The following is a 13,052-nucleotide window of genomic DNA, read 5'->3' as shown; positions in this document are numbered from 1 at the left end:
GCCTGAGTGGTTTGAGGCGTTAGAGTGTTTTCAACGTACATTTACATTTCTTATGTAACCTTTATTTAAGGCAAGTCAGTTAAGAACAAATTCTTATTTACAATGACGGCCCATTAATAATGATGTTTTTTGATCAGATCTGTTCGTGATCGCCTCTGTTGTGAACTTCGTACGTGTGTCTGTGTGTGTGCGTGTGTCTGTATGTGTGTGTGTGTAGACCTGCGGGCCCAGCTGTGTGACCAAATGAAGGTTCTGGACGGTCAGGTGGAGGTCAAAGGTCAACAGCTGTCTGACCTGTCCGAGTTCTTCCGTCGTCGTGGTGACATTGAGGCGGAGTATGCCCGTGCCCTCGACAAACTTACAGAGAGGTTCACCCTAAAGACCAAGAGGTGTGTGTGTGTGTGTGTGTAAAAAACAATTCTGCATTGTTTATTTTGCTTTTATTGCTTGATCTGTTCATACTGACTGGCAGACATTATTATTGGTGGAATGTTAGTATAGGGAACTCAATGATAATATTACGTAAATTGGTTTAAGTCTTGCCCTCTCTGTCCTCACCCTGTCTCTCCCCCCTGTCTCTCCCCCTCTGTCTCTCCCTATCTATCTTTCCCCCTCTGTCTTTCTCTCCTCTACCCCCTCCTCCCCCTCCCTCCCTGTAGGAAGGAGCAGAGTGGTCAATCAGTGTCTCAGTGTTGGTCAGTTTTGTTGACTCAGACACGTGCAGAGAGCAGAGAACATGCAGCGCTGAGTGACTCCTGCTCACACACACTCACACAGCGACTCACACACTGCTCAGAGGACACACACCGTCTGGCAAAACGGGTAAACACACATTCATATTTACAGTACCTGAACAAATGATCGACCCACTTCCTTTGGCTTCCAGTCAAGATCGTCTGTACATAAAATGATACGTATTTTTCACTGATCTACACAACTCCAAAATCTAAAAGTGAAAATGTGATAGCGTGTTACACTGTCTGATGACTGATATGTCTCTGATCAGAGTAAGGAGGTGGGAGTTCAGATGCAAGATGAGCTACTGAAGGTCACCACTGAACTGCAGACGGTACGAACATACCTCAGTCACTAACGATGTGGACAAAAGTAAAAAGATGAAGATTGTATCACTAGTGTGTGTGTGTGTGTGTGTGTGTGTGTGTGTGTGTGTGTGTGTGTGTGTGTAGGCTCTGAGGACATACCACCAGTACCATACAGAGAGTCTGACAGCGGAGGGGAAACTAAAGGAAGCCACACGATTGGAGGAGAGACAGACAGGGAAGTCAGCTGAACTGGGGATAACCCAATCAGGAGGCCAGCGGCGGAGCTCTGTGAAGAAGATGGAGAAAATGATGGAAAAGGTAAAGGTCGCATCTGACTACACTGCCAGATCTCACAATGTATTTACTATAACAGCTAACCACATCGTATGATATAACAATCTGATGCCCGACTGCACAGTCCATGATGTGGCACATAACCATTTGTTAATCCAATGCAACGTCTGCAATGAAGTCAGCCTGGAGGGTGGCCATGGTTGTTGTTGAGACGTGTGTGGTTTTCATGTGGCACAGGATACAGACAGTTTTGTAGAGTTTTGAGTCAGACATCCTGTGCCACATGAAAACCACACACAACGGAACAATAATGTGAGCTACTTCTGTAGTGCCAAATCAAACCAACTACAGCTAGTGTCAAACCCCTTGACCCTAAACCCTAACCTCTAACCCCTGGCCTGAGCCTGTACCAAAGGCAGTATGAATCAACGGACCTTCGTTGTCATTAGCTATTCTTTTAACCAAATTGTGTGTGTGTGCTCTCCATAGAGACATGGCAGAGTGCAGGAGACCCAGCTGAAGTGCACTAAGGCTCGTAATGACTATCTGCTGAATCTGGCAGCTGCCAACGCAACTATGAACAAGTACTATCTACAGGATCTCAGCACACTCATAGACGTGAGTCACTGTGTGTATGTGTGTGTGTGTGTGTGTGTGTGTGTGTGTGTGTGTGTGTGTGTGTGTGTGTGTGCGCGTGTGTGCGCGTGTGTGCGTGTTTTTGTGCGCGCTGGTGCCTTTGTGTGTGTCTGTTACGCAATCTTATATTATAAAATGTTTAACTGACAAACTAAGTATTAATCTCTCTCTCTCTCTCTCTCTCTCTCTCTCTCTCTCTCTCTCTCGCTCACACACACACACTCTCTACCTCTCAGTGTACTGACCTGGGGTTCCATCTCTCCTTGGAGCGAGTGATGAGGTCCTACCTAGCCAGCAGGGGGCGTGTCCTGAAGGCTGAGGAGGCCGGGCTGAAGCAGCTGGAACAGGAAGTGACATCACTGGATCAGGGCGGAGACAGAGACGCTCTCCTACAGAACCACGACACAGCATTCTGTCTGCCCTTCCGCTTCAGTTACCATCCTCATGAGGGAGACCAGGTACACACACATTCATGGTCATCCATCAGTGGATGATGACCGTGACACATTTGATCAGAATTATGGAGTGCAAAGATGGCTGTTGACGAGGCCAATATGTGTCCTGTATATTCTGTGACACACTGAACATGATATGTTGAGATCCCATAGGAAGTGCTGTTGGTTCACACACCAGTACACCTGTTATACTATACACATCCCTAATGTGTTCCAGGTGGGCGAGGTGAGTGCGGAGAGCCAGGTGAGGTATGAGTTAGAGACCAGGTTCCAACAGCTCCAGTCCCGCCTCTCCACCGAAACCTTGGAAACAGAGGAGGTGAGGTTTTCGCTCTATCCTTAATCTATCCATTGATTTATCGAACCATCGATCAATCGATGGATCCATTTTCTATATATTGTATGTATCTATTTTCCAGGTCAGTAAGACACTGAAAGCCACCCTCTCCGCGCTATTGGACAATATGTGTGACAGTGACAGTAACCCCCCCCCTGACCTGCCCATCAGCCTATCACACGACCCCATGGGAACCGCCTCTGCCTCCAAGCTAGCCCTTGCCAAGCGGAGAGCCAATCAGCAGGAAACAGAGACATTCTACTTTACGGTGAGGACATCCCATTGATCAGGGGAAGGTGTGAGGGGAGTCTAATGATAGTATTATGGATTGCGTCTCCTTATAGTGCTTCTGTGACCATCTAGGTTTAAAACCCGGGACATCTGAAAAACACAAGACTGTGTTAGCCAACTGAGCTGAAGCTGTGTAAACAAGCTAAAGCTGCAAAGGTTAAAGTGTGTATCTCTGTTTCTGTCGTTTGTCAGAAAGTTAAGGAGTATCTGATTGGAAGCTCCCTGATCTCCAAACTACAGGCTAAACATGACCTGCTGCAGGAGGCCATACAGAAAGGTACTTCTACTATACTACTACTGCACTACTACTGTACTACTACTATTCTACTACTTTACTAATACTATACTACTACTGCACCACTACTGTACTACTATACTAATACTATATACTACAACTGTACTACTACTATACTTCTACTACTGTAATACCACACAACTACTACATAACTAATCTTGCACTATTCCTAACTCTCTCCCTCTCGCTCTCCTTCTTCCTTCTCCCTCTCCCATTCTTCCTCTCTCGCCCCCCTCCCTCACCCCCTCTATCTTCAAATATCTGTTTGTTTTCCAGCTAAGGCCGTTGATAGCGACCCCTCCAGGTAAACATTCCTGTTATTTCTCTGAGAGAGAGAAAGGGAGAGAGACATGGAGAGAGAGAGAAATGAGAGAGAAAAAGAAAGACGAGAGAGAAAGAAAAAGAGATGAAAGAGAGAAAGAGAGAGTATAATCTTCAACGCAGCAACAAATCCAAGACTGTAGCAAAAACAACACTACACTGTTACTGTTGAAAAGCATGATGTGTGTGTATCAGTGTATGACTGGTGAGTGATGCTGTATATCTCCCAGAATGCAGTGTGCTAGGTCAGTGCGTGTGCGGAGGTCCAGACCCTGTTCCATGTACAGCCACACTCTCTTCACCTCTGATATGCTGGGTTTCATACAGGTAACACACACACACAAACATACACACTAATATGTCATAACGCTAACATGTGTAGGAGAGATATGCAGTGTGTGGACAGAAGCTTCAGGGAATCAATCTCCACGCTCCAACACTAATACTGACAATGTGTCATAAAGCTCTTCGGCACTTTTGTTCTCTCTCCTCAACTTTCTTTCTCTCTCTAAATTCTCCTCTTCTGAGAGCTTAAACAGTAGTCTCTCTCCTACTCCGGTGAGTGATCTTAAACAGTAGTCTCTCTCCTACTCCGGTGAGTGATCTTAAACAGTAGTCTCTCTCCTACTCCGGTGAGTGATCTTAAACAGTAGTCTCTCTCCTACTCCGGTGAGTGATCTTAAACAGTAGTCTCTCTCCTACTCTGGTGAGTGATCTTAAACAGTAGTCTCTCTCCTACTCCGGTGAGTGATCTTAAACAGTAGTCTCTCTCCTACTCCGGTGAGTGATCTTAAACAGTAGTCTCTCTCCTACTCCGGTGAGTGATCTTAAACAGTAGTCTCTCTCCTACTCCGGTGAGTGATCTTAAACAGTAGTCTCTCTCCTACTCCGGTGAGTGATCTTAAACAGTAGTCTCTCTCCTACTCCGGTGAGTGATCTTAAACAGTAGTCTCTCTCCTACTCCGGTGAGTGATCTTAAACAGTAGTCTCTCTCCTACTCCGGTGAGTGATCTTAAACAGTAGTCTCTCTCCTACTCCGGTGAGTGATCTTAAACAGTAGTCTCTCTCCTACTCCGGTGAGTGATCTTAAACGGTAGTCTCTCTCCTACTCCGGTGAGTGATCTTAAACAGTAGTCTCTCTCCTACTCCGGTGAGTGATCTTAAACAGTAGTCTCTCTCCTACTCTGGTGAGTGATCTTAAACAGTAGTCTCTCTCCTACTCCGGTGAGTGATCTTAAACAGTAGTCTCTCTCCTACTCCGGTGAGTGATCTTAAACAGTAGTCTCTCTCCTACTCCGGTGAGTGATCTTAAACAGTAGTCTCTCTCCTACTCCGGTGAGTGATCTTAAACAGTAGTCTCTCTCCTACTCCGGTGAGTGATCTTAAACGGTAGTCTCTCTCCTACTCCGGTGAGTGATCTTAAACAGTAGTCTCTCTCCTACTCCGGTGAGTGATCTTAAACAGTAGTCTCTCTCCTACTCCGGTGAGTGATCTTAAACAGTAGTCTCTCTCCTACTCCGGTGAGTGATCTTAAACAGTAGTCTCTCTCCTACTCCGGTGAGTGATCTTAAACAGTAGTCTCTCTCCTACTCCGGTGAGTGATCTTAAACAGTAGTCTCTCTCCTACTCCGGTGAGTGATCTTAAACAGTAGTCTCTCTCCTACTCCGGTGAGTGATCTTAAACAGTAGTCTCTCTCCTACTCCGGTGAGTGATCTTAAACAGTAGTCTCTCTCCTACTCCGGTGAGTGATCTTAAACAGTAGTCTCTCTCCTACTCCGGTGAGTGATCTTAAACAGTAGTCTCTCTCCTACTCCGGTGAGTGATCTTAAACAGTAGTCTCTCTCCTACTCCGGTGAGTGATCTTAAACAGTAGTCTCTCTCCTACTCCGGTGAGTGATCTTAAACAGTAGTCTCTCTCCTACTCCGGTGAGTGATCTTAAACAGTAGTCTCTCTCCTACTCCGGTGAGTGATCTTAAACAGTAGTCTCTCTCCTACTCCGGTGAGTGATCTTAAACAGTAGTCTCTCTCCTACTCCGGTGAGTGATCTTAAACAGTAGTCTCTCTCCTACTCCGGTGAGTGATCTTAAACAGTAGTCTCTCTCCTACTCCGGTGAGTGATCTTAAACAGTAGTCTCTCTCCTACTCTGGTGAGTGATCTTAAACAGTAGTCTCTCTCCTACTCCGGTGAGTGATCTTAAACAGTAGTCTCTCTCCTACTCTGGTGAGTGATCTTAAACAGTAGTCTCTCTCCTACTCCGGTGAGTGATCTTAAACAGTAGTCTCTCTCCTACTCTGGTGAGTGATCTTAAACAGTAGTCTCTCTCCTACTCCGGTGAGTGATCTTAAACGGTAGTCTCTCTCCTACTCCGGTGAGTGATCTTAAACGGTAGTCTCTCTCCTACTCCGGTGAGTGATCTTAAACAGTAGTCTCTCTCCTACTCCGGTGAGTGATCTTAAACAGTAGTGTCTCTTCTACTCTTGTGAGTGTGCCTTGTTCCCCTCTTGTGCTTTCTTTCACTTTTATAATCTTCTCTTCAATCCTTCTCTTTCTCTTTCCCTCTCCCTCTCTCTTTCTGCTTGGCTGAGTGTAGAAGAAGGAGGAGAATGTCTAGGACACAGGTATTATTGACTCTTTCCTGTCGTGTGTGTGTGTGTGGTGTATGTTGACTTCCGTTTGACTCTCACTCACTCTCTCTCTCTCTCTCTCTCTCTCTCTCTCTCGCTCTCTCTCTCTCTCTCCTCTCTCTCTCTCTCTCTCTCTCTCTCTCTCAGAGTTCAGGGCAGCAGATTCCTGTGGTGGTTGAAAGCTGCATTCGCTTTATAAATCTTCACGGTCTGCACCATGAGGGGATATTCCGTGTTCCAGGGTCCCAGAGAGAGGTCAACCACATCAGGGACGCTTTTGAGCGAGGTAACCTGCACACACATAGGTGTTGTCTGAGAGAGGTACTGGGGAGTGTTGCATCAGATGCCCATTCAAAGATTATATTTGGGGGATGCAGTGTGTATGTGTGCATGGAAGCTGAGTTGTCAACAACATGTTTGTGTGTGTGTGTGTGTGTTTGTAGGAGAGGACCCTCTAGCAGACAGTGACTGTGACATTGATTCGGTGGCTGGTGTGTTGAAGCTGTACTTCAGAGGACTGGACCCGTCGTTGTTCCCTGATGAATACTACACAGAACTATTGGACTGTGTCCGTAAGTCAAACACACACACACAATGCTACACACTACTGACACGACTGACTTGTGTCTGTAACTAAACACATGTACTGTATGATATCATGCCTCTCCCTCCCTCCCTATTTCTCCCTTCCTCCCTTTCTCTGTCTCTCTCTCGCTCTCTCTCTTTCTCCATCCCTCTTCCCCCCCCTCTCTCTCTGTCTCTCTCTCTTTCTCCATCCCTCCCTCCCTCCCTCCCTCCCTCCCTCCCTCCCTCCCTCCCTCCCTCCCTCCCTCCCTCCCTCCCTCCCTCCCTCCCTCCCTCCCTCCCTCCCTCCCTCCCTCCCTCCCTCCCTCCCTCCCTCCCTCCCTCTCTCTCTCTCTCTGTCTCTCTCGCTCTCTCTCTTTCTCCATCTCTCTTTCTCCCTCCCTCCCTCCCTCTCCCTCCCTCTCTCTCTCTCGCTCTCCCTCTCCCTCCCTCTCTCTCTCTCTCTCTCCCTCCCCTGCTCTCCTCTCTCTCTCTCTCTCTCCGTCTCTCTCCCTCCCCTGCTCTCTCTCTCTCTCTCTCTCTCTCGCTCTCTCTCTCTCTCTCTCTCTCTCAGAAAACGAGGGATTGGCAGAGAAAGCAGCTCAGATAAAGTCAGTTGTCTCCTCCTTCCCTCGACCTCTCCTTATCGTCATACGTTACCTCTTCGCTTTCCTCAACCAGTACGTTTCAGTTTGCACATTCATGTCCTGCGTGTGTCTTCACAGAGCCAACTCCCTTACACAGCTGTATAACTTGGCGGTGGGTGGGTGTGTGTGCGTGCATGCGTGTGGCTGTGTATGTGTCTGGTGTGTGTGTAGTGTGTCCCAGTACAGCGATGAGAACATGATGCAGCCCTATAACCTGGCTGTGTGTTTCGGGCCGAGCCTCCTGAGAGGGTCGGATTCTGGTGATGTTGTCGCTAGGCAACCACAGGTCAATGACCTCGTCAAGACCATGATCCTCCAGTATGATGTCATCTTCCCGTGCCAATCAGAGCTGCCCGGGCCCGTGTACGAGAAGCACATGACTCTGGAGCAGGAGTACTGGTAAGATAGAGAGAGATAGATAGATACTAACAGATACTGTACTATCCTGATTTATAAACCAGTTACCATAAAGCACAATCATTTTGTCACATTTAAACATCTCTTAAAGGTGCTGAATGGTCAATCTGACGTCTGCATTGGCTGTGCAGCATTTACAGTGATTCAGCCTCTGCAGAAGTCAGGGCATTCATACTTCTTGTGCTTCGTGGAGCAGCACAGAGCTGTTGTTAAGGAACTTGTCAAGGAAAGTAGCTTGTATTTATACAGGACCTCCCTTTCCCACCGACCGGCAACCAATCATGTCAATGTGAAGCTAAACGGAGCTTACGGAGCACTCCGCATTGTTACAAAATTTGGGAGGTGCACAGTGATGCAGTACAGAGCTCAATTTGGCCTCTAATATGCCTCCGGATGCTCCGCAATTGCATCACATCCTCCATACGGAGCCTCCAACCACATCGGATCTGGGCTTTTATGCAGTACTGACCATATTGTTTACAGAGAGAAACAGAGAGAAAAAGACTGATGTCGTCTCTGTTTGTAGTGAACCAATCACAGAGGAGGGAGATGGTGAGACTGAACAATTCCACATTGAGGATGGTGAGCACGCACATATACACACACACACACACACACACACACACACACACACACACACACACACACACACACTGTGGTAGATATTGTCTTATACAGCCCAACCTTCCTACATTTCCTACAATCCACCACAACTGTGTCAATGTGTCGAACCAACCCCTATCTACAAGATGTCCAAATATTCTGTACCCTGTGTTCTCTTGTTAGTACTAAGAACTGTTTGTTCTTAGAATAGAGGTTAAGGAGAGACTTTTGTTCAGAACAGAGATACCTCGTTCCGAACATGCAAGTTTCAGAGTACAGAGTTCAGAGGGTGGGGGCAAGAACACAAGATGGTGGATTAGGGCCTCCCGGGTGGCGCAGTGGTTAAGGGCGCTGTACTGCAGCGCCAGCTGTGCCATCAGAGTCCCTGGGTTCGCGCCCAGGCTCTGTCGTAACCGGTGCTAGCCAAGGTTGCCAGGTGCACAGTGTAGCCTCCAACACATTGGTGCGGCTGGCTTCCGGGTTGGATGTGCGCTGTGTTAAGAAGCAGTACGGCTGGTTGGGTTGTGTATCGGAGGACGCATGACATTCAACCTTCGTCTCTCCCGAGCCCGTACGGGAGTTGTAACAATGAGACAAGATAGTAGCTACTACAACAATTGGATACCATGAAATTGGGGAGAAAAAAAAAAGAAAGAAGAAAAAGAAAGATGGTGGATTAGGCACAGAGTTGGGTGAAAACAGCAATTTACACAACCAGAATACAGGACTGTACATACCTATAATTTAAAGTAATACTAATTTTTCACCCCCACAACACACAAACACATGCACACACATGCTCACACCTCTCTCTTTCTTCAGAAATGTACAGTACAATAAAGTTTTGTATTTCTTGTAGAGTGGGAGGCGGTGGCCATGTTTGATTACACCGCGCGATCTGCTACTGAACTGTCCTTTAAGCAGGGGGATCCCCTCCTTCTGCACAGCAAGGCCTCTTCTGATTGGTGGAGAGGGGAAGCGGGAGGAGTTAGGGGTCTCATACCGCATAAATATATCAGTGTGTTGGAAGGGTGAGTAAAATGTAAACAAGAGACTAGAGAAATACCTCTTCCCTCTCTTCTCCTACTTTTCCCTGTTCCCTCTCTCTTCTCTTACTTTTCCCTGTTCCCCCTCTCTTCTCCTACTTTTCCCTGTTCCCTCTCTCTTCTCCTACTTTTCCCTGTTCCCCCTCTCTTCTCCTACTTTTCCCTGTTCCCCCTCTCTCTTCTCCTACTTTTCCCTGTTCCCTCTCTCTTCTCCTACTTTTCCCTGTTCCCTCTCTTCTCCTACTTTTCCCTGTTCCCTCTCTCTTCTCCTACTTTTCCCTGTTCCCTCTCTCTTCTCCTACTTTCCCTGTTCCCCCTCTCTTCTCCTACTTTTCCATGTTCCCTCTCTCTTCTCCTACTTTTCCCTGTTCCCTCTCTCTTCTCCTACTTTTCCCTGTTCCCTCTCTCCACTCCTACTTTCCCTGTTCCCCCTCTCTTCACCTACTTTTCCCTGTTCCCTCTCTCTTCTCCTACTTTTCCTTGTTCCCTCTCTCCTCTCCTACTTTTCCCTGTTCCCTCTCTCTTCTCCTACTTTTCCCTGTTCCCTCTCTCTTCTCCTACTTTTCCCTGTTCCCTCTCTCTTCTCCTACTTTTCCCTGTTCCCTCTCTCTTCTCCTACTTTTCCCTGTTCCCTCTCTCCACTCCTACTTTCCCTGTTCCCCCTCTCTTCACCTACTTTTCCCTGTTCCCTCTCTTCTCCTACTTTTCCCTGTTCCCCCTCTCCTCTCCTACTTTTCCCTGTTCCCTCTCTCTTCTCCTACTTTTCCCTGTTCCCTCTCTTCTCCTACTTTTCCCTGTTCCCTCTCTCTTCTCCTACTTTTCCCTGTTCCCTCTCTCCACTCCTACATTCCCTGTTCCCCCTCTCTTCACCTACTTTTCCCTGTTCCCTCTCTCTTCTCCTACTTTTCCCTGTTCCCCCTCTCTTCTCCTACTTTTCCCTGTTCCATCTCCTCCCCTACTTTTCCCTGTTCCCTCTCTCTTCTCCTACTTTTCCCTGTTCCCCCTCTCTTCTCCTACTTTTCTCTGTTCCCCCTCTCTTCTCCTACTTTTCCCTGTTCCCCCTCTCTTCTCCTACTTTTCCCTGTTCCCTCTCTCTTCTCCTACTTTTCCCTGTTCCCTCTCTCTTCTCCTACTTTTCCCTGTTCCCTCTCTCTTCTCCTACTTTACCTGTTCCCCCTCTCTTCTCCTACTTTTCCCTGCTCCCTCTCTTCTCCTACTTTTCCCTGTTCCCTCTCCTCTCCTACTTTTCCCTGTTCCCTCTCCTCTCCTACTTTTCCCTGTTCCCCCTCTCTTCTCCTACTTTTCCCTGTTCCCTCTCTCTTCTCCTACTTTTCCCTGTTCCCTCTCTCTTCTCCTACTTTTCCCTGTTCCCTCTCCTCTCCTACTTTTCCCTGTTCCCTCTCTCTTCTCCTACTTTTCCCTGTTCCCTCTCTTCTCCTACTTTTCCCTGTTCCCTTTCTCTTCTCCTACTTTTCCCTGTTCCCTCTCCTCTCCTACTTTTCCCTGTTCCCTCTCTCTTCTCCTACTTTTCCCTGTTCCCTCTCTCTTCTCCTACTTTTCCCTGTTCCCCCTCTCTTCTCCTACTTTTCCCTGTTCCCTCTCTCTTCTCCTACTTTTCCCTGTTCCCTCTCTCTTCTCCTACTTTTCCCTGTTCCCTCTCCTCTCCTACTTTTCCCTGTTCCCTTTCTCTTCTCCTACATTTCCCTGTTCCCTCTCCTCTCCTACTTTTCCCTGTTCCCTCTCTCTTCTCCTACTTTTCCCTGTTCCCTCTCTCTTCTCCTACTTTTCCCTGTTCCCTCTCTCTTCTCCTACTTTTCCCTGTTCCCTCTCCTCTCCTACTTTTCCCTGTTCCCTCTCTCTTCTCCTACTTTTCCCTGTTCCCTCTCTCCACTCCTACATTCCCTGTTCCCCCTCTCTTCTCCTACTTTTCCCTGTTCCCCCTCTCTTCTACTACTTTTCCCTGTTCCCTCTCCTCTCCTACTTTTCCCTGTTCCCCCTCTCTTCTCCTACTTTTCTCTGTTCCCTCTCTCCTCTCCTACTTTTCCCTGTTCCATCTCCTCTCCTACTTTCCCTGTTCCCTCTCTCTTCTCCTACTTTTCCCTGTTCCCTCTCTCTTCTCCTACTTTTCCCTGTTCCCTCTCTCCTCTCCTACTTTTCCCTGTTCCCTCTCCTCTCCTACTTTTCCCTGTTCCCTCTCTCCTCTCCTACTTTTCCCTGTTCCCCGTCTCTTCTTCAACTTTACCCTGTTCCCCCTCTCCTCTCCTACTTTTCCCTGTTCCCTCTCTCCTCTCCTACTTTTCCCTGTTCCCCCTCTCTTCTCCTACTTTTCCCTGTTCCCCCTCTCTTCACCTACTTTTCCCTGTTCCCTCTCTCTTCTCCTACTTTTCCCTGTTCCCCCTCTCTTCTCCTACTTTTCCCTGTTCCCTCTCCTCTCCTACTTTTCCCTGTTCCATCTCTCTTCTTCTACTTTTCCCTGTTCCCCCTCTCCCATCCTACTTTTCCCTGTTCCCTCTCTTCTCCTACTTTTCCCTGTTCCCCCTCTCTTCTCCTAATTTTCTTTGTTCCTCTCCTCTCCTACTTTTCCCTGTTCCCGCTCCTCTCCTACTTTTCCCTGTTCCCTCTCTTCTCCTACTTTTCCCTGTTCCCCCTCTCTTCTCCTACTTTTCTCTGTTCCCTCTCTCTTCTCCTACTTTTCCCTGTTCCCTCTCTCTTCTCCTACTTTTCCCTGTTCCCCCTCTCTTCTCCTACTTTTCCCTGTTCCCTCTCCTCTCCTACTTTTCCCTGTCCCCCCTCTCTTCTCCTACTTTTCCCTGTTCCCCCTCTCCTCTCCTACTTTTCCCTGTTCCCTCTCCTCTCCTACTTTTCCCTGTTCCCCCTCTCTTCTCCTACTTTTCTCTGTTCCCCCTTTCTTCTCCTACTTTTCCCTGTTCCATCTCCTCTCCTACTTTTCCCTGTTCCCTCTCTCTTCTCCTACTTTTCCCTGTTCCCCCTCTCTTCTCCTACTTTTCCCTGTTCCCTCTCTTCTTCTACTTTTCTCTGTACCCCCTCTCTTCTCCTACTTTTCCCTGTTCCCTCTCTCTTCTCCTACTTTTCCCTGTTCCCTCTCCTCTCCTACTTTTCCCTGTTCCCCCTCTCTTCTCCTACTTTTCTCTGTTCCCCCTCTCTTCTCCTACTTTTCCCTGTTCCCTCTCTCTTCTCCAACTTTTCCCTGTTCCCTCTCACCACTCCTACTTTCCCTGTTCCCCCTCTCTTCACCTACTTTTCCCTGTTCCCTCTCTCTTCTCCTACTTTTCCCTGTTCCATCTCCTCTCCTACTTTTCCCTGTTCCCTCTCTCTTCTCCTACTTTTCCCTGTTCCCCCTCTCTTCTCCGACTTTTCCCTGTTCCCTCTCTTCTTCTACTTTTCTCTGTACCCCCTCTCTTCTCCTACTTTTCCCTGTTCCCTCTCTCTTCTCCTACTTTTCCCTGTTCCTCTCT

The 13,052-nt window shown here is 47.8% G+C and overlaps 1 protein-coding gene across 8 annotated transcripts in view; it reads left to right on the top strand.

Moving 5' to 3' along the window:
* The window catches only part of arhgap4b (Rho GTPase activating protein 4b), a 31,330-nt gene that overhangs the window by 12,630 nt on the left and 5,648 nt on the right, over nucleotides 1-13,052 (top strand). For 4 of the 8 annotated variants that reach the window (XM_090208933.1, XM_090208930.1, XM_090208932.1 and 1 more), the window contains exons 3-19: nucleotides 218-389; nucleotides 660-822; nucleotides 1,007-1,069; nucleotides 1,188-1,361; nucleotides 1,827-1,955; nucleotides 2,210-2,431; nucleotides 2,646-2,747; nucleotides 2,848-3,033; nucleotides 3,249-3,333; nucleotides 3,628-3,655; nucleotides 6,266-6,293; nucleotides 6,447-6,585; nucleotides 6,743-6,871; nucleotides 7,438-7,543; nucleotides 7,682-7,909; nucleotides 8,454-8,509; nucleotides 9,390-9,561. In XM_090208933.1, the coding sequence (XP_090065059.1) occupies nucleotides 218-389; nucleotides 660-822; nucleotides 1,007-1,069; nucleotides 1,188-1,361; nucleotides 1,827-1,955; nucleotides 2,210-2,431; nucleotides 2,646-2,747; nucleotides 2,848-3,033; nucleotides 3,249-3,333; nucleotides 3,628-3,655; nucleotides 6,266-6,293; nucleotides 6,447-6,585; nucleotides 6,743-6,871; nucleotides 7,438-7,543; nucleotides 7,682-7,909; nucleotides 8,454-8,509; nucleotides 9,390-9,561 (2,182 nt within the window). Of the gene's footprint in view, nucleotides 1-217; nucleotides 390-659; nucleotides 823-1,006; nucleotides 1,070-1,187; nucleotides 1,362-1,826; nucleotides 1,956-2,209; nucleotides 2,432-2,645; nucleotides 2,748-2,847; nucleotides 3,034-3,248; nucleotides 3,334-3,627; nucleotides 3,656-3,902; nucleotides 4,000-6,265; nucleotides 6,294-6,446; nucleotides 6,586-6,742; nucleotides 6,872-7,437; nucleotides 7,544-7,681; nucleotides 7,910-8,453; nucleotides 8,510-9,389; nucleotides 9,562-13,052 lie in introns of all 8 variants that reach the window. The other 4 variants (XM_036953157.2, XM_036953154.2, XM_036953155.2 and 1 more) reach the window with 1 other exon arrangement.

Source organism: Oncorhynchus mykiss, chromosome 18 (genome assembly GCF_057628025.1).
Source record: "Oncorhynchus mykiss isolate SJ-2025 chromosome 18, ASM5762802v1, whole genome shotgun sequence".
Classification (NCBI taxonomy): Eukaryota; Metazoa; Chordata; class Actinopteri; order Salmoniformes; family Salmonidae; genus Oncorhynchus; species Oncorhynchus mykiss.
Note: the sequence above shows the minus strand (reverse complement) of the source record. Positions and strands in the feature narration are given on the sequence as shown.